The following is a 15,889-nucleotide window of genomic DNA, read 5'->3' as shown; positions in this document are numbered from 1 at the left end:
TATCTCACCTGAAACACACATTTAATCACACACACAGAGAGAGAGACTGGCCGGACTCACCGTGTTTCAATACAATCACCTCTGTGTGCATAAAAACATCACTTCTAACTCACTGCAAAGATGCTGGGTGCAGAATATGCCATACATCATAATGGCTCCCAGCGGTGCACATACATTTCTATTATCTTTTGTGTTCAGTTTTTAAAAAGTAAGAAAACCAAATAAAATGTATAGGTTGTTGTCAAAAGCAATGTACATAACGACTCCTATACTTGTCTTTAGTCATTCCACGACAATACAAAGCTCTTTGCTATTATCTTTTAGATGAAAATATCAAACTAAATGCAGTAAGAAAACAAAAGTCTGTTTTTCTCAAACTGCTTCGGTCTGAGTAGATGCTAATTGGAGAGTCTGTTTTCACCCACAGCATTGCATTGTTTTTAAATGTGGTGCTTTGTATTAATGACCATTTTAATCATAATTAGAATACTGAAGGATAGCAAGTACAGTATAATATGAGTTGCAAACACATTTATGAGGAATATTATTTCATACATATTTATGAAGAACTCATTTCTGGTTTGGTGTTTATGAAAGGGTTTTTGAATCTTACTGATGAGGCTATGGGGTACATAAGAGTAAGAAAAAGGTACAAAAGGTGGGAAACACTGATATAAAGCAAGATTTCTTTGCTCGAGATTTTAAGTGGTAACCCAATATTGTATCAAAACCTGTTACTTTTAAGACCTTAAAATCCCACTAATAGCATAGGATACACTACCATTCAAACATCTGTTAGTAAAAAAAAAATTATTATTCATTTTTATTTTTAATACTTTTATTCAGCAAGGATGTGTTAAATTCAGAGGTGTAAAGTACTTGAGTAAATGTAATTAGTTACTGTACTTAAGTATCTTTTCGGCTACTTTGTAGTTGTACTGAGTATCAAAGATATTGGCAACTTTTACTCTCTACTTGACTACATTTTTGAGCAAGTAAATGTACTTTTTACTCCACTGCATTTGTGATGAGTGATGCAATTACAAATTACATTTTTCATGGCAACTAACTTTTTCTGCAGCAGTTTGTTTCTGATATAAAGAAGCGATATCGCCATCTAAGGGCATTGAAGGTACTATATCTTGTGCATTTTGACTTCACTCCCCCAAAACTTGTCAACAAGGATACTTTACGTGAATGTGAGTGCATTAGCAGGTTGTTGCTGATGGCAGATGTTTGATTTATTAGATGAGGAAATGACTGCAGCTGGTGTTGAGGCTCAAACCAGCACTTACAGTAGACTTTGACTTTTTAATTTTACTTAACATTGTTTTATTTATCTGCTATATTGACAAGACCGTTTTGAAGGATATTGGTTTACTTATGGCCTTTTTGTGCACTTGAGCTCAACTGAGACTTGAGTGTTTGTAGACGTTTAAAAGGTTGTTGTGTCGACCTTAATTTATTGCAATATTGAGGTGTTCGGTTTTATTTTGATTTTAGAAAATAAACTTGATTTCTCATCTTACAAATCAATTGTTTCTTATTTTCACTGGTATGTCTCTCAGGACTAGTGCATCTCTGTGCCTACATTCAGCATGAGTAAAATACTTAAGTACTGTTAAAATCAGATACTTTAAGACTTTTACTCAAGTCGTATTGGAATTGGTTACTTGTAACTTGTAGTGGTGTCATTTTCGATGTAAGGTATCAGTACTTTTACTCAAGTATGGTTTTCAGGTACTCTTTACACCTCTGGTTAAATTAATCAAAAGTGACAAAAAAATTTTTTATTTTTTTTTTAGTTCAAATTAAGTAACTTTCTACTCAGCAAAAAATCCTGAAAAAAATGTATCACAGTTTACACAAAAATATGAAGCAGCACAACTGTTCTTAACATTGATAATAAAAAGAAATGGTTCTTGAAGGATTAGTTCACTTTCAAATAAAAAGTACCCCACAGCCTTCCGTATTCAACTTATGGAAAAAGCTTAACTGACGCAACGCCAGTTCCGTTTTTTTTTCGTAAGTTCATCACGGAAGGCGATTTGGCGGAAGCTAGATATTTTACTTTATAACTTGTTAAATATGTATATTTTTCCTACACAAACGCATCACTTCGCTTCAGAAAGACTTTATTAACCTCCCGGAGCCGTGTGGTGTATGTTTATGATGGATGGATGTGGATGGAATCACTTTCTTCAGCTCATACTCATTGATCCCACTCACTGCCATTACAAAGCTCGGATGCGTCAGGATATTCATTAATATATCTCAGATTGTGTTCATCAGAAAGATGAAAGTCATATACACCTAAGATGGCTTGAGGGTGAGTAAAGCTTGGGGTAATTTTTATTTGAAAGTGAACTAATCCTTTAAAGGGTTAGTTCACCCCAAAATAAAAATTCTGTCATAATTACTCACCCTCATGTCATTCCAAATCTATAAGACTTTCGTTCATCTTCAGAACACAAAAGAAGATCTTTTTGATGACAGAATGCTCAAACCTCTTCCGGAAGCTCAAACGTGCAGAAAATTCTCGTCAGAAAATTTGGACTAAACCACTCAATTCATATGGATTATTTTTACTGTCTCTTTATGAACTTTTTGAAGCGTCAAAGTTTCAGTTGCATAGCTGTCTATGGAAGGAAATCTGACAGCATTCTGTCATCAAAAATATCTTAATTTGTGTTCTGAAGATGAACGGGTGTGGAACGACATGTGAGGGTGAGTAATTAATGACAAAATTTTCATTTTGGGGTGAACTAACTCTTTAAACACCAAATCAGCATATTAGAATGATATTGAGTTTGATTGTAACCAAAACCTTTGACATTATTAAAATATAGCACTTACTTTCAACTAAAAGTTTCAAAGCCTGTTTATTGAACTATTCCAACAAAGCACAATGACCATAACCCTGTCAGAACAGAAATTAGTTGAGAACCACTAATATTATGACTGTCTTAAAAATGAAAGAGAGGGTTCATAATGCATACTAACATTCATTAAACACCCTCATGGTTGCTCTCCAGATAGGTGGAACACCAAAAATGTTACAATTGGCTGTGAGTTTGTCTTTTCACAAAATATTTGACTTTCAGGGAGGACAGAAAAAATGCCTGATGAAAAGCTTTTTAGGACACCATGTTACAATAATAAGAGGATCTATGACACCCTTTTACAAAATCATGATTTGTTTTTGGAGTCCACTAGAAAAGGTTTTCATGCGTAAATGTTCAAAAAACACATTATTTTTCACATATTTGACATTGTTTCAGCACCTCCTCTGAAGCTCCTCCTTCTGGAAAGCACAATGTGCTCTGATTGGTTGGCTGGATCAGTGTGTTGTGATTGGTCAACCACTTTGAGCGCGTTTAGGAAATGTCTCACCCCTTACCATAACCGTGAGTTTCAACACACTACTAACTCAACTCAACCAGGCCTCGGGAAATGAAGAATATTGCGACATGTTCGTTCCCGGAAGAAAACTCAAGACTACAATGGAGGCCTTTCAGGGAGTTCAGAAACAGTGATATAGAGAATAACTCCCTTTGGAGTGACTTTGTGCTTTGTAACTTTGCAGACCCTTTTCATGCTCAAACAGCAAATTACGTAAAGTAAGTTGAAAATGTAAAAGAGCAAAATAGCGCCTCTTTAACAGAAAAGAAAGCAAGAAAGAAACAAACAAAAGCTGTAACAGAGGGGGACAATGAGTGAAAGACTAATCTCTGCGTGTGCAGTGTTTGCCCCACCAGAGACAAGCGAATGCGTGCCAGTCAGCAATCTGCAAACTCTGGGCCCGATCCAAAGAGATGCCAAACTGAGAGAGAGAAAGAGTGAGAGAGCGTCGCCCAGCGAGAAACCGGCGCCACGCTCACTGAGGTAACAAGGCTGTCACAACAAATCCCTCGTCCACCTGAGAAAGTGTCTTTCCTCACCTTGTTAAAGATGCAGCTATTACACAGTTTCAATTTCCAGCTCAATCTGGCATTAGCGGATTACACAAATGACAAATATCTACATAATGCAATTCTGTCCCGGCTGCTCAAAGGAGGCAACCGGGTCACGAAAATTAGACGTACATGCCTTTATTTCTGCGCACTGGTACATTTGAGTCATGAAAAATTCATGCAATTCACATTTCTATTTGTCTCGAGCTGTCTGACACTATTCATGTGGTTCAGTAGTGAGTCTGCACATGTATATGAATGATGACATGCAGCGGGGCTGGGGTGCAAGTGCAGGGGGGTTTAATTACAGCCCTTCACATTCCTCCGCCACCTCCACAGACTGCCAGACAATTAGACACGCGCCTTTGAAACATGCGCTTGAGAGTTGAGCTGTCTTCATTCGCCAGCCTCCATATAGAATATGTGCCTCTGCAGAATGACACGCCGGTCAAGCAAAGTCCATCTCATCCAGCGCTAAGCAGCAATCAGACGCAGCAGGTACAAGTCTGAAATTAATGTCCCATGTGGTGGAAGGGACAAGATTTATGAATCTCCCACAGTTTCTGAGGTGTTTATGAGAATTTGAAAACAATAGTGTTCAACGGATATGAGTTTTCCAGTGGTCAGCGCAGTTATCTAGACAGCAGTCTGGCTGATAGGGTTGGAAATGTAAAACTAGATTCAGAAAAATACTAAAAATCATGAAAAGAGTGGCAAACAAAAAAGAGCATTTTAGCATCATAAGTGCAGTCACATTAGACTTTGTTCCATTCATATGCATGCAAATGTGGGCGAGAGGAAATGCAGACCAAAGTTTCATCTCTGACCTGTGAATTTGCAAAGAGAGAAGATGATTGACCAATAAAGAATCCAAATGTCACAGATTAATCATTTGGCTCAGTAAAAAGAATGCAAATTTGAAAGCTGCATGGCTTACAGTGTTTCGAGAAAGTGGTGTAAACAATACATTTTACTCCTTGAAAGGGCTTGATTGTACTCCTGCGTTTTCTTCCGAGAACAAATACGTACAGAGCCCTGGACATGACATGCAGGAAAAAAATAGTAGGCTAAATCGTGCGCACGATTTATTAATTTAACACCCTTCTGAAGCCTAAAATTGACAAATGGGACACCCTACGGTCTCGTGGACTTAACGGACACGTGCACGCGGCAGCCATTGTAAGTCCACAAGACCAAAAGTGCATAGAAGTGTGCAGTTTGGGACAGGGCCTTAGTAGTGTGTTGAAACTCATGGTTATGGTAAGAGGCGTGACATTTCCCAAACACCCTCGAAGTGGTTGAGCAATCACAACACCCTGGTCCAACCGACCAATCAGAGCACATTGCTGTTTTCAGAAGGAGGGGCTTCATAGAGACAGGAACTAAACAGGGGTGTGTTTCCCAAAGCGAACTATGGTCGCAAGTTCTGCCGTTACCAATAGAGTCCAATGGGACTTACGACCATAGTTGGCTAACGATGCTTTTGGGAAACGCACCCCTGAGTGATACTGATAGACTGGGAAGAGAGGTGCTGAAATAATGTCAAATATGTGAAAATAATGTTTTTTTTAACATTCAAGCATGAAAATCTGTTCTAGTAGACCCCAAACAGAAAGCCAAGAAAAACGGCATAATAGGTCCCTTTTAATATTTTTCAACTTATCATTATTTGTTATTTTTCATTTCTTCTTTAAAACAAAAGCCCTAGAATGTGACAGCATACCCGTATATTCATGGTGTCCAATATAATTTTGCACACTCAAAGCCGTGTGTGACTGCATCAGATGCGTTGTCATGACAAGTTGGGTGCGTCATATTTTCTGCCGCCTGTGCGTGTGAATAAACAATCAACATGTGCTCCACTGTTTGAGAAATTAAGTGACACTTTGCTGACCTTTTCACAGAAAAACTAAATCAAAATTGTTTTCATACAATTTATTTCTAATATTTTAGTACTATTCTGTTGAAATCTGAAACACTCAATTTGATAAAGGCAGAGAAAGCAATAGGAATTGTTTTAACAATGTATTTTTTTCTTTATGTATACATTTCTTATGTATACATATTTATGATATAATGCTAATTTAATGTGTGTGTATATATAATATATATATATATATATATATATATATATCACACACTCAATTAGATATAGATATATAAAGACAGACAAGATGGATGGATGGATGGATGGATGGGTGGATGGATGGATGGATGGAACAAAAAAATATGGATGGATGGAAAGAACGATAGAAAGATGGATGGATGGATGGATGGATGGATGAATGGATTAATAAAAAGAACAATAGAAAGATGGATGGATGGATGGATAGATAGATAGACAGACAGACACCCCAAGACTGAATGAAGGAGCAACAAAGCTGACAAAATATATTAGAACAATGAGGGATTATACATTCTGCTCCAGTGAGTCATAGAAACACTGTTCAACGGTCCAAAAGCAACGGCCCATGTTGGAAGAGTTTAAAAAGTTGGACACTTTAATGAGCCTGTCTGTAATTGATTACTCTTGTTATCATGTCAGCAAATGACAAGTTGGCGGTTTAGCAGCGAGTCATCCCTCAGGTGTAGCACAAGCCATTAGACAGGAGCTTAACGGCCCCTGCTAAGGGCCTGGAAATAATGAATGGGCCCCTCACAGTGCGCTCATGCACTATATTCTCTCTATGAATTTAGAGTGGGGCAGTGAAGCAGGTTTATAAGCAGGGCAAATTGGCAAATAATGGCCCTGGTGACAAGCGAACTCCATCACGACTGAAATTAATAATGTACACCAGCAGGTTAATGTACGCGTTCATTACAGTGGGCAGCTCCCGCTCCTGAAATGCCAGCACAAGCCATGCCCTGAGGAAAAAGCATCAATATTGTGTCTGTGAGTTACACAAACATTAAGCTCATGATGTATGGGATGACACAGAGAAGTTAGAATGTAAAGAAAGCAATGAATAACAGAGTTTTGACTAAATGAGTGTGCTAAGGTCATTTGGACAAATATAGATGACAAACAAATATGCATTAGTTATTCATTATGTCTCTAAAAGAGTGCTGGTAATGTTGTACCAAAAGCCCGTTATTAATGTCTCCCTAACTGAGTACGGATGTGTTCGTGAAACCGCATCATAGCTGTGCTCTGCTTCTGGGCAACTGGCAATGATAAACAAGGGGAAAATGAAGAAGCAAAAGAACCAAGCTTGAATTTTAACACAAAAAATACTTCTGCCAGTGAATAAATTTCCAGTCCATTTCGAAGGACAGCTATTGCTCATTTTGCCAAAAGGACAAAATGCTTCCCAACAGAGCAGAAGATAAAAGATGCCATAAAGATCGCTGTAGGAGTTGTATTCACAAGTCCACACTTGGGTGGCCAGTGTCTCAGCGGAACACCCTGTGGGAACCGAGTGACTGTAACAGTGAATGGGAAGTGATACATTCACAACAATGACAGAATTAGGCGATGCATACTTAATACATGACGTAATTAGGCAATGCATACTTAATACAGGACTTAATTAGGCGAAGCATACTTAATACATGACGCAATTAGGCGATGCATACTTAATTTATGACGCAATTAGGCGATGCATGCTCTAAAGATGACATAAATAGACAATGCATACTTAATACATGACGTAATTAGGCAGTGCATACTTGTGACGTAGTTAGGTGATGCGTACTTAATACATGTCATAATTAGGCGATGCATACTTAATACATGACTTAATTAGGTGAAGCATACTTAATACATGACTTAATTAGGTGAAGCATACTTAATACATGACTTAATTAGGCGAAGCATACTAAATACATGACGCAATTAGGCAATGCATACTTAATACATGACGTAATTAGGCAGTGCATACTTAATAAAGGACTTAATTAGGCGTAGCATACTTAATACATGACTTAATTAGGTGAAGCATACTTAATACATGATGCAATTAGACAAAGCATACTTAGTACATGATGCAATTAGGCGATGCATACTTAATACATGACGTACTTAGGCGATGCATACTAAATACATGACGCAATTAGGCAATGCATACTTAATACATTATGTAATTAGACAATGCATGCTTAATACAAGACTTAATTAGGCGGTGCATACTTGATATATAACGATGCATACTTAATACAAGATGTAAAAAGGCGATGCAAACTTAATACATGAAGAAATTGGGCGATGCATACTTAATACATGACGTAATTAGGTGATGCATACTTAATACAAGATGTAAATAGGCAATGCATACTTAATACATCACGAAATTAGGCGATGCATACTTAATACATGACGTAATTAGCTGATGCAAATACAAGACGTAAATTGGCAATGCATACTTAATACAAGACAATTAGGTAATGCATACTTAACATTGACAAAGCATCGCAAAGTTAAATTACTTTGAAACGCAATTTGACACCAATTTTATTTCCGTTATGTGAAGTATTTGCCAAATGATCAGGGAAAGTTCACACAAGAATGAAAGTTCTGTCATTTATACTGTCAAACAGTCCACAAAAGTGAAAGTGAATGGGGTGCAAAACAACAATGGACCCCATTGATTTCCATTGTAAAAAAAAATGTTTCAAAATATATTCTTTTGAGTTCCAAGGAAGAAACAATTTTATACAGGTTTGAAACGTCATGATGATAAAATTGAACTATTCCTTTAAGGGAGTAAAATTGTAGGGCAGGAATCAGTGCTGAGCAAGATGTTAAAAAAAAACTATCTTAAAAATTGTACATATTAGGACCAAGGATGTGCATTAGGAAATTAAATAGGCTCAGTTTTGATTTCATGTTGACTTCAAAGTGATGCATATGGACCTAATCGTTATATACTTTAGTATGTATACATTATTTAATACATGAAGTATTTGACTTTCATATTTAATGAGTAGGCCTAATTAAACAATGCATACTTGAATGAGGTAATTAAGCATTACATAAATGATGTGATTCAGCATTACATGCTTAATAAGGATGAGTCATGCGCTGACACTTGGCACTGTTTTAAAAGAAGTTTCTCCATGTCACAGGAGAGATCAATGAACCCCTATAATAATGGCCCTAGAGCAATTCATTCTTGAAAGCCCCTCAGATTGCACATTTTGGATATCTCTCATCTAATTCAATGATCATCTCACTAGCAGAGGGATTCATGAACTACACTGGGTGTGTCAGATTAGTGAGACCCCTAAAATGTGCAGTGCAGGGAGGCCTGCAGGAACAGACTGAGAACACTTGCCCTAAGGTATACTAAGCTACTTCTACTAAAGCACATAGTTAATTTCAAGCATGGACATTCAATACCCTTTAATCTCAATGAAGCTTTAAGCAGATTTGAATCTTTGGCACGTTTCTGTTCACCACATATTTCACATTACATGTTGGGGCACGAAACAACCGGGAGCATGTGCGCTGACTGTCCATGAGGGAGAATAAATGATCCTTAAACACACGTTTTTTTTTTTCTTCTTCTTTTTCTTTCAAACTGCCATTAATACGGTATTCAACACATACTGATAAGTTAAAGAATGAATGCTAGTATTTTGCATTTGTGAAGATCTTTAAGAGCAGCTGAAGCCTGACGCAAGTTCACAAGTTTACCGTGCTGATTGACAACATAGTAACACAACACAAACTTTAAGCCTGTCCAAAGTGAACTGATCACAACATCACTAAACTTGAGGCAAACCTGTCATGCTTTCAAAAGCACATCGTAGTATTATTTATTGCTCATATCTTTAATATGTAACCAATGAATTTAAGAATGACTTTTTACTGGTACTTTAGGGTTTGTTATCAGTCAACCCTGTTACCAGCAACTTCCTCTTATTAAAACATTTCTAAAATACTGATAATAAAAATAAAATACTGTCATAATGGCAATGTTATACTTTCAGGATGCTGACTTCTTAAGCATAAGTGTCTCCTTGATTTTTATCTCATTATTTTGTGAGGCTTGTTGTCAGGGGATGATCCTTAACAGCTCTGTTATCATGGTTTTGTACATTATACAACTGCTTATTCAAAACTGGACGTCTGAAGAATTATCAGCATTAAATTCTCTTTCTTAAACACCTTGTAGTTTTTTGACCTTGACCACAAACCTAGTAATGGCTAAATGAACTTTAAACCGGTCAACTCTGTTACTTTTAAAGGCATATCTAGCCCAGCATAGATTAATTAATAGTAGCTTGAGGTGATACAATGCAATTAATTAACACTTAAAAGACATTGTCTCATAGAATGTTTAAAATCTTAGAGCACTTTACTTAAGTCACCTTTTAAAAAAAGCCAGAATCATAAAATGACTCTTAAACAAACTGGGTCTTCTCTAGCAAAACTCTTTACATCACACTGAAACAATTGTCTACACGTTTAATTGACGTCTCACCTGCCATCGAAGTCCGCGCTCACTCCGATCCAGCAGCTCCAAATCAACATGAACTTTATGATCCACATCTCCGTGCTTGTACGGTGCGTATATCCAAACGTAGCCGCTGGTCTCGATGTTTAAATGGGTATGATGGTGATGTTTAGATCCGTCAATTTTCAAAGCTTCGAAGCGGGTGGAGCAGAAGGCACCGACTGCTGTTCATGCACGAAACACTGGCAGCGTCTCTGTCTGCGCTCCGCTCCTCCGGTGAAGAACCGTGGACTGGAGCGCAGAGTCTGTGCGCTCAGCACTCTCTCTCTTTCTCCCTCTCTCTCCACACACTCTGAACGAGCACTGCGCCCAATAAGGAGAGACGGGAGCGCTTATTCTACATACCCCAATAAACCCAATATAATTACATACACATACATTAGGCTATATATATATATATATATATATATATATATATATGTATGTATGTAAATATTTTCTATTATATATATATATATATATATATATATATATATATATATGCATTGCATATATAAACAGTATGCTTACTATATAGGCTATATAATATATATTGGTATGAGATAAGAAATCATTGTTAAAGGTTTTTTGCAGACAGGAGGGCACCTGAGTTTGTCATGTAAAACTGCTGGAAAGAAGATTTATGGTTCTAAGTCATCACTTGAGTTTCAGGTCTCAAGGAGTCGTGTGCAGGGTTACGTCTCATTTTTAGTTTCCCCATAGCTTTGGTCAGAGGGCATATGAAATAAGGGTCTCTATGTTTCGTCTCTATTTTCATTGAGTAAACACTTAATGCAAATATGCCAGATGGCATCTATATCTGGTCCTGTCTCAAATCAGTTATATTCACTCCACTTTAACAAAGGTGCTATATTCCAGAAAAACAAACAAACAAGCAAGCAAGGAAACAGCTCATATTGCAGTGGAGTATAGTTAGGGTGACCAGACGTCCTGTTTTTTTCCCGTGACAGTCGCGTATTTCAGCTCTATTTTTAGTGTCCCGACTTATTAAGAAAAGAAAAAAAACATGTTTTGTCCCGTATTTCATCTTTCCTAAAATTTCATTACGACCAGGTGATCATAGAACGAGTAGTAATAGTGTTCTGTCACACGAGAACAGTCCAAACAATTAGTTGTAGAACAAAATTACCATCCAATCACAATTCGTTATTGATTAACTTGCCGTTAGTGAAGGTGGGATAGGCGGAATCGCGCTGAATGACACACACTAGAAGCGCTCTCTTCCTTGCGCGCCATTCCAGTTCTCTCACACAGCGCGCGAACAGTTTGCCTTGCGCCTGAATGGTCAAATGCACACATAGTTGTCAAAATGCCAATCGTGTGGAGTATCTCACGTAAATACAGTTGGTTATGGCTTAAGTGGACGTAAACAGGTGGGTAAAAACCGGATATGTGTCAGTATATGCATCCATGAAGGGACAGTAGCCTAATTAAATATTTTTCTGTCATTAAAGGGTTAGTTCACCCAAAAATGAAAATTATGTCATTTATTACTCACCTTCATGCCGCTCCACACCCGTAAGACCTTCGTTAATCTTCGGAACACAAATTAGGATATTTTTGTTTAAATCCGATGGGTCAGTGAGGCCTGCATAGCCAGCAATGACATTTCCTTTCTCAAGATCCATTAATGTACTAAAAACATATTTAAATCAGTTCATGTGAGTACAGTGGTTTAATATTAATATTATAAAGCGACGAGAATATTTTTGGTGCGCAAAAAAAAACAAAATAACGACTTATTTCAAAACACTGCTTCATGAAGCTTCGGAGCGTTGATCGTGTCGAATCATGATTCGGATCGCGTGTCAAACTGCTGAAATCACGTGACTTTGGCACTCCGAACCGCTGATTCACAGTGTTTTGAAATCGGCCATCACTATATAAGTCGTTATTTTTTTTATTTTTTTTGGCGCACCAAAAATATTCTTGTCGCTTTATAATATTAATATTGAACCACTGTACTCACATGAACTGATTTAAATATGTTTTTAGTACATTAATGGATTTTGAGAGAGGAAATGTCATTGCTGGCTATGGAGGCCTCACTGAGCCATCGGATTTCAACAAAAATATCTTTATTTGTGTTCCGAAAATGAACGAAGGGCTTATGAGTGTGGAACGGCATGAGGGTGAGTAATTAATTACATTATTTTCATTTTTGGGTGGACTAACCCTTTAATGTTAATCAAACAACAAAAGATGTTACATAAACGTATACATGTTAAATAAACCTACTGTATCTGAAAAACAAGTTTATTTAATTTGTATCTCTATCGTATTTTTCATATTGTTTGTAATTTGTTAATTTCTTTTTTATATAACAAGAATTATATAAAAATAAAAAATAAAATTTCTCATACCATGGTCATATTGCCCACCCCTTGCTCACCCGTCCTGTATTCCACCATGAGAAATCTGGTCACCCTGAGTATAGTGAGATATTGGAAAGTCACACTCTAAGTGTAACTGTGCACAGCTTGTTAGGCCACATTTGTACTGCAAGCCAAAGTGTCCCATTCCAATGTTCTACTTAAATACTACTTTGTTAAGTATACATACATAGGGTGCGTCTCAATCAGCTCCCTAGTTCAGTAGTCAGGGCACTGATCAGGGAGTCGGCCATTTTAAGGGCTGTCTCAATCACAAAATCATACTTGTGCACTGAAACGTTCGTCCCCTAAAAAGTCCCACAATGCACTGTGAAAACAAGGGAGCATCAATGCTCACCATGTGCCATCGATGTTAAACAACATGACAAACAACTGCCTTGTATCAACGGTTCAGGCTGCTGGTGGTGGTGGTAATGGTGTGGGGGATATGATTAAATGTTTGGATATTGTTTAAATGCCACAGCCTACCAGAGTATTGTTGCTGAACATGTCAATTTTTAATATGTTCAATTTTGGCAACTTTATCAAAACTAACAGTTCCAGAAGTAAAACAACAAATATTCTGTAACTCAAGTCAGTTCTTTTCTTTTAAGAAAGTGAAATATGTGGATGCTGAAGAGGGACGTTGAAAGATTCAGTACATGGAAAACATACTATGCACGTATTACAGGAAAATATATTTCACATTCTTTAAATATAACGCACTTAAATAATTCTTGAAATAATTCATTATGTAATGAAGCAAAGAAAATTCCAATAGGTAAGAGCAAAAAGACTTCAATAATTCTAAACAAATTCAGTTTTCTGCCTTGATTTGTGCACATTTTCTATTCAGAAGTAAAATTATTCAGTGTGACTAGCTATTCCACCTGGCATATAAAATAGGCTGATATTAAACACCAGAGCTTTAAATCTGTAGTGCCTCACAAAGTTTGTCATCAGTGTCAAAGAGAAACGTGTTTCATGTGTATTTTCAGTCCAGGTGAGCATGAACTACATGGTGACATTTCAAAGATACGTTAAGAAGAGACACGGTCACTCTGAATTCATGGAGATACGTCCACGGCCTCTATGAATGGTGACACTGGAGAAAAACTCATTTTCAACCTCTTCAGAACTGGAGAGCCTGCCGCGCTTTCTGATTAGGTTTTGTCACAGATGAATTTAAGGCGGATTGCGGCTTGATTTGCTCATGAATTTTGCAGCCTAGCATAGGTGAAATTGCACCTTGCTCTTGTGATATTTCCAAAGAAACTGACTTTCCTGTCTGCGAGGTAAGGAGGAAACAGGAGATACTGTGAAGGAAGCAATAGCACAGTCTGTACTTGTCATCTGAGAAGCGCTTTCAGCACCCTTGATGCATCTTTTCTACCTCTTGGGTTTTTGGCTACACAAGCAGACTTTAATTAGCATTGTACAATGCATGTGAAAAAGTCATTTTTACATTTTCTGTCAAAAAAAAAAAAAGCAAATCTTGCTAGGGTGTTATTGTTGGTTGTCAGGACATCGCTATAAGGTTGCTTGAGTGGGTTTTCAGTGCATTGCTACACGGTTGCTAAGGTGTTTTGGTTGCTAGGTAGTTGCTTGCTTACTGTCCCAAATCAAATGCCCACCCCCAAATTTCTATGATATTCTGATGGGCCCCCTTTTCAACTCAAGCCTAAAGGACTTTTTTTCCACCCCTTGTATTGTCCACCATGTGAAATTCGTTAGCACTTATGGAAAAGTAACACACCTATCCTCAACAAGCCATGTGATTTGAGCTATAGAGTGCAACAATCAGGATCTGGAATCTGGATCTTTTTTCCAAATGAAGATTAATTTTTATAACTTAATTAACTTAAAGGTTCAACTTACTATTAAGGACAGACCTACTGTGAATTCAGAGCCTGTTAATCGATGGTATATGCATTTACCGAAGCCCTCAGTCCACATTATTTTGACTTGTTTTTAAAATAATCCTGTTTAAGTTAAATTCTTGGGTGAAAAACTACTTTACCCATGATGCAGTACAGAAAATTCAATATATTGTTAAAATACTTAAATATTTGTATAAATATTTGTGTGTGTGTGTGTGTGTGTGTGTGTGATATATATATATATATATATATATATATATATATATACACACATACTAAAGTATTTCGACAACATATCGAATTACGTTTAAATCATTCGTGTTTATGTCATTCATGGTGCTTCATGACAGTGGCCATTCTTTGCAACTCTTTTGGTGCGATTTGTCTGATTGGTGGAATTTTCTGTACTGCATCATGGGTAATGTAGTTTTTCCACCAAGAATTTAACTGTTAAAGAATCATTCGTTTCGAATCAGTAGTTCAGAGTGCCAAAATCCCATGATTTCAGTAAACGAGGCTTCGTTACGTCATAAGTGTTTTGAAACTTCAATAGTTCACGTGACTTTAGCAGTTTGATACGCGCTCTGAACCACTAATTTGAAACAAAAGATTCGTAAAGTTTCGAAGCTTCATGAAGCAGTGTTTTGAAATCGCCTATCACTAGATATTGTTGAATAAAGTTGCTATTTTGTTATTTTTGGCACACAAAAAGTATTCTCATCGCTTTATAATATTAAGGTTGAACCACTGTAGTCACATGAACTGTTTTAAATAAGTTTTTAGTAGCTTTCTGGGCATTGAAAAAAGGAGTGTTATTGCTGGCGATGCAGGCTTCACTGAGCCATCAAAAATATCTTAATTTGTGTTTCTAAGATGAATGAAGGTCTTACGGGTTTGAAACGACATGAGGGTGAGTAATAAATGACATAATTTTCATTTTTGGGTGAACTAACCCTTTAAACAAGATTATTTTAAAAATAAGATGGGGAAGGCTTTCTTTCTGAAAGCGTGCTGCAAACTGATACAGCAAATGCTTACCAAGTATTTGAAGGTTGAGCAGCAAGTTCATTGGCCACTGATACAGCAGGAACCAATCAGCTGTGCCCTATAGAGAATGATGTGATTGCAAGCAGATTGAGTTAAGGGCCATCAGCCTGTGCCATCTAGAGTTTCATGACAGAACTTTGTATATATTTTGCAATAATCTTAAAACATTGTTTCTACAG

The 15,889-nt window shown here is 37.1% G+C and overlaps 1 protein-coding gene across 6 annotated transcripts in view; it reads right to left on the bottom strand.

The window, feature by feature from the left end:
• The window catches only part of npnta (nephronectin a), a 59,646-nt gene extending 48,973 nt beyond the window's left edge, over positions 1 to 10,673 (bottom strand). For 3 of the 6 annotated variants that reach the window (XM_051890455.1, XM_051890436.1, XM_051890446.1), the window contains exon 1: positions 10,379 to 10,671. In XM_051890455.1, the coding sequence (XP_051746415.1) occupies positions 10,379 to 10,446 (68 nt within the window). In that variant the 5' untranslated portion in view covers positions 10,447 to 10,671. Of the gene's footprint in view, positions 1 to 10,378 lie in introns of all 6 variants that reach the window. The other 3 variants (XM_051890425.1, XM_051890463.1, XM_051890417.1) reach the window with 2 other exon arrangements.
• Positions 10,674 to 15,889: the final 5,216 nt, after the last annotated feature.

Source organism: Ctenopharyngodon idella, chromosome 1 (genome assembly GCF_019924925.1).
Source record: "Ctenopharyngodon idella isolate HZGC_01 chromosome 1, HZGC01, whole genome shotgun sequence".
Lineage (NCBI taxonomy): Eukaryota > Metazoa > Chordata > Actinopteri > Cypriniformes > Xenocyprididae > Ctenopharyngodon > Ctenopharyngodon idella.
Note: the sequence above shows the minus strand (reverse complement) of the source record. Positions and strands in the feature narration are given on the sequence as shown.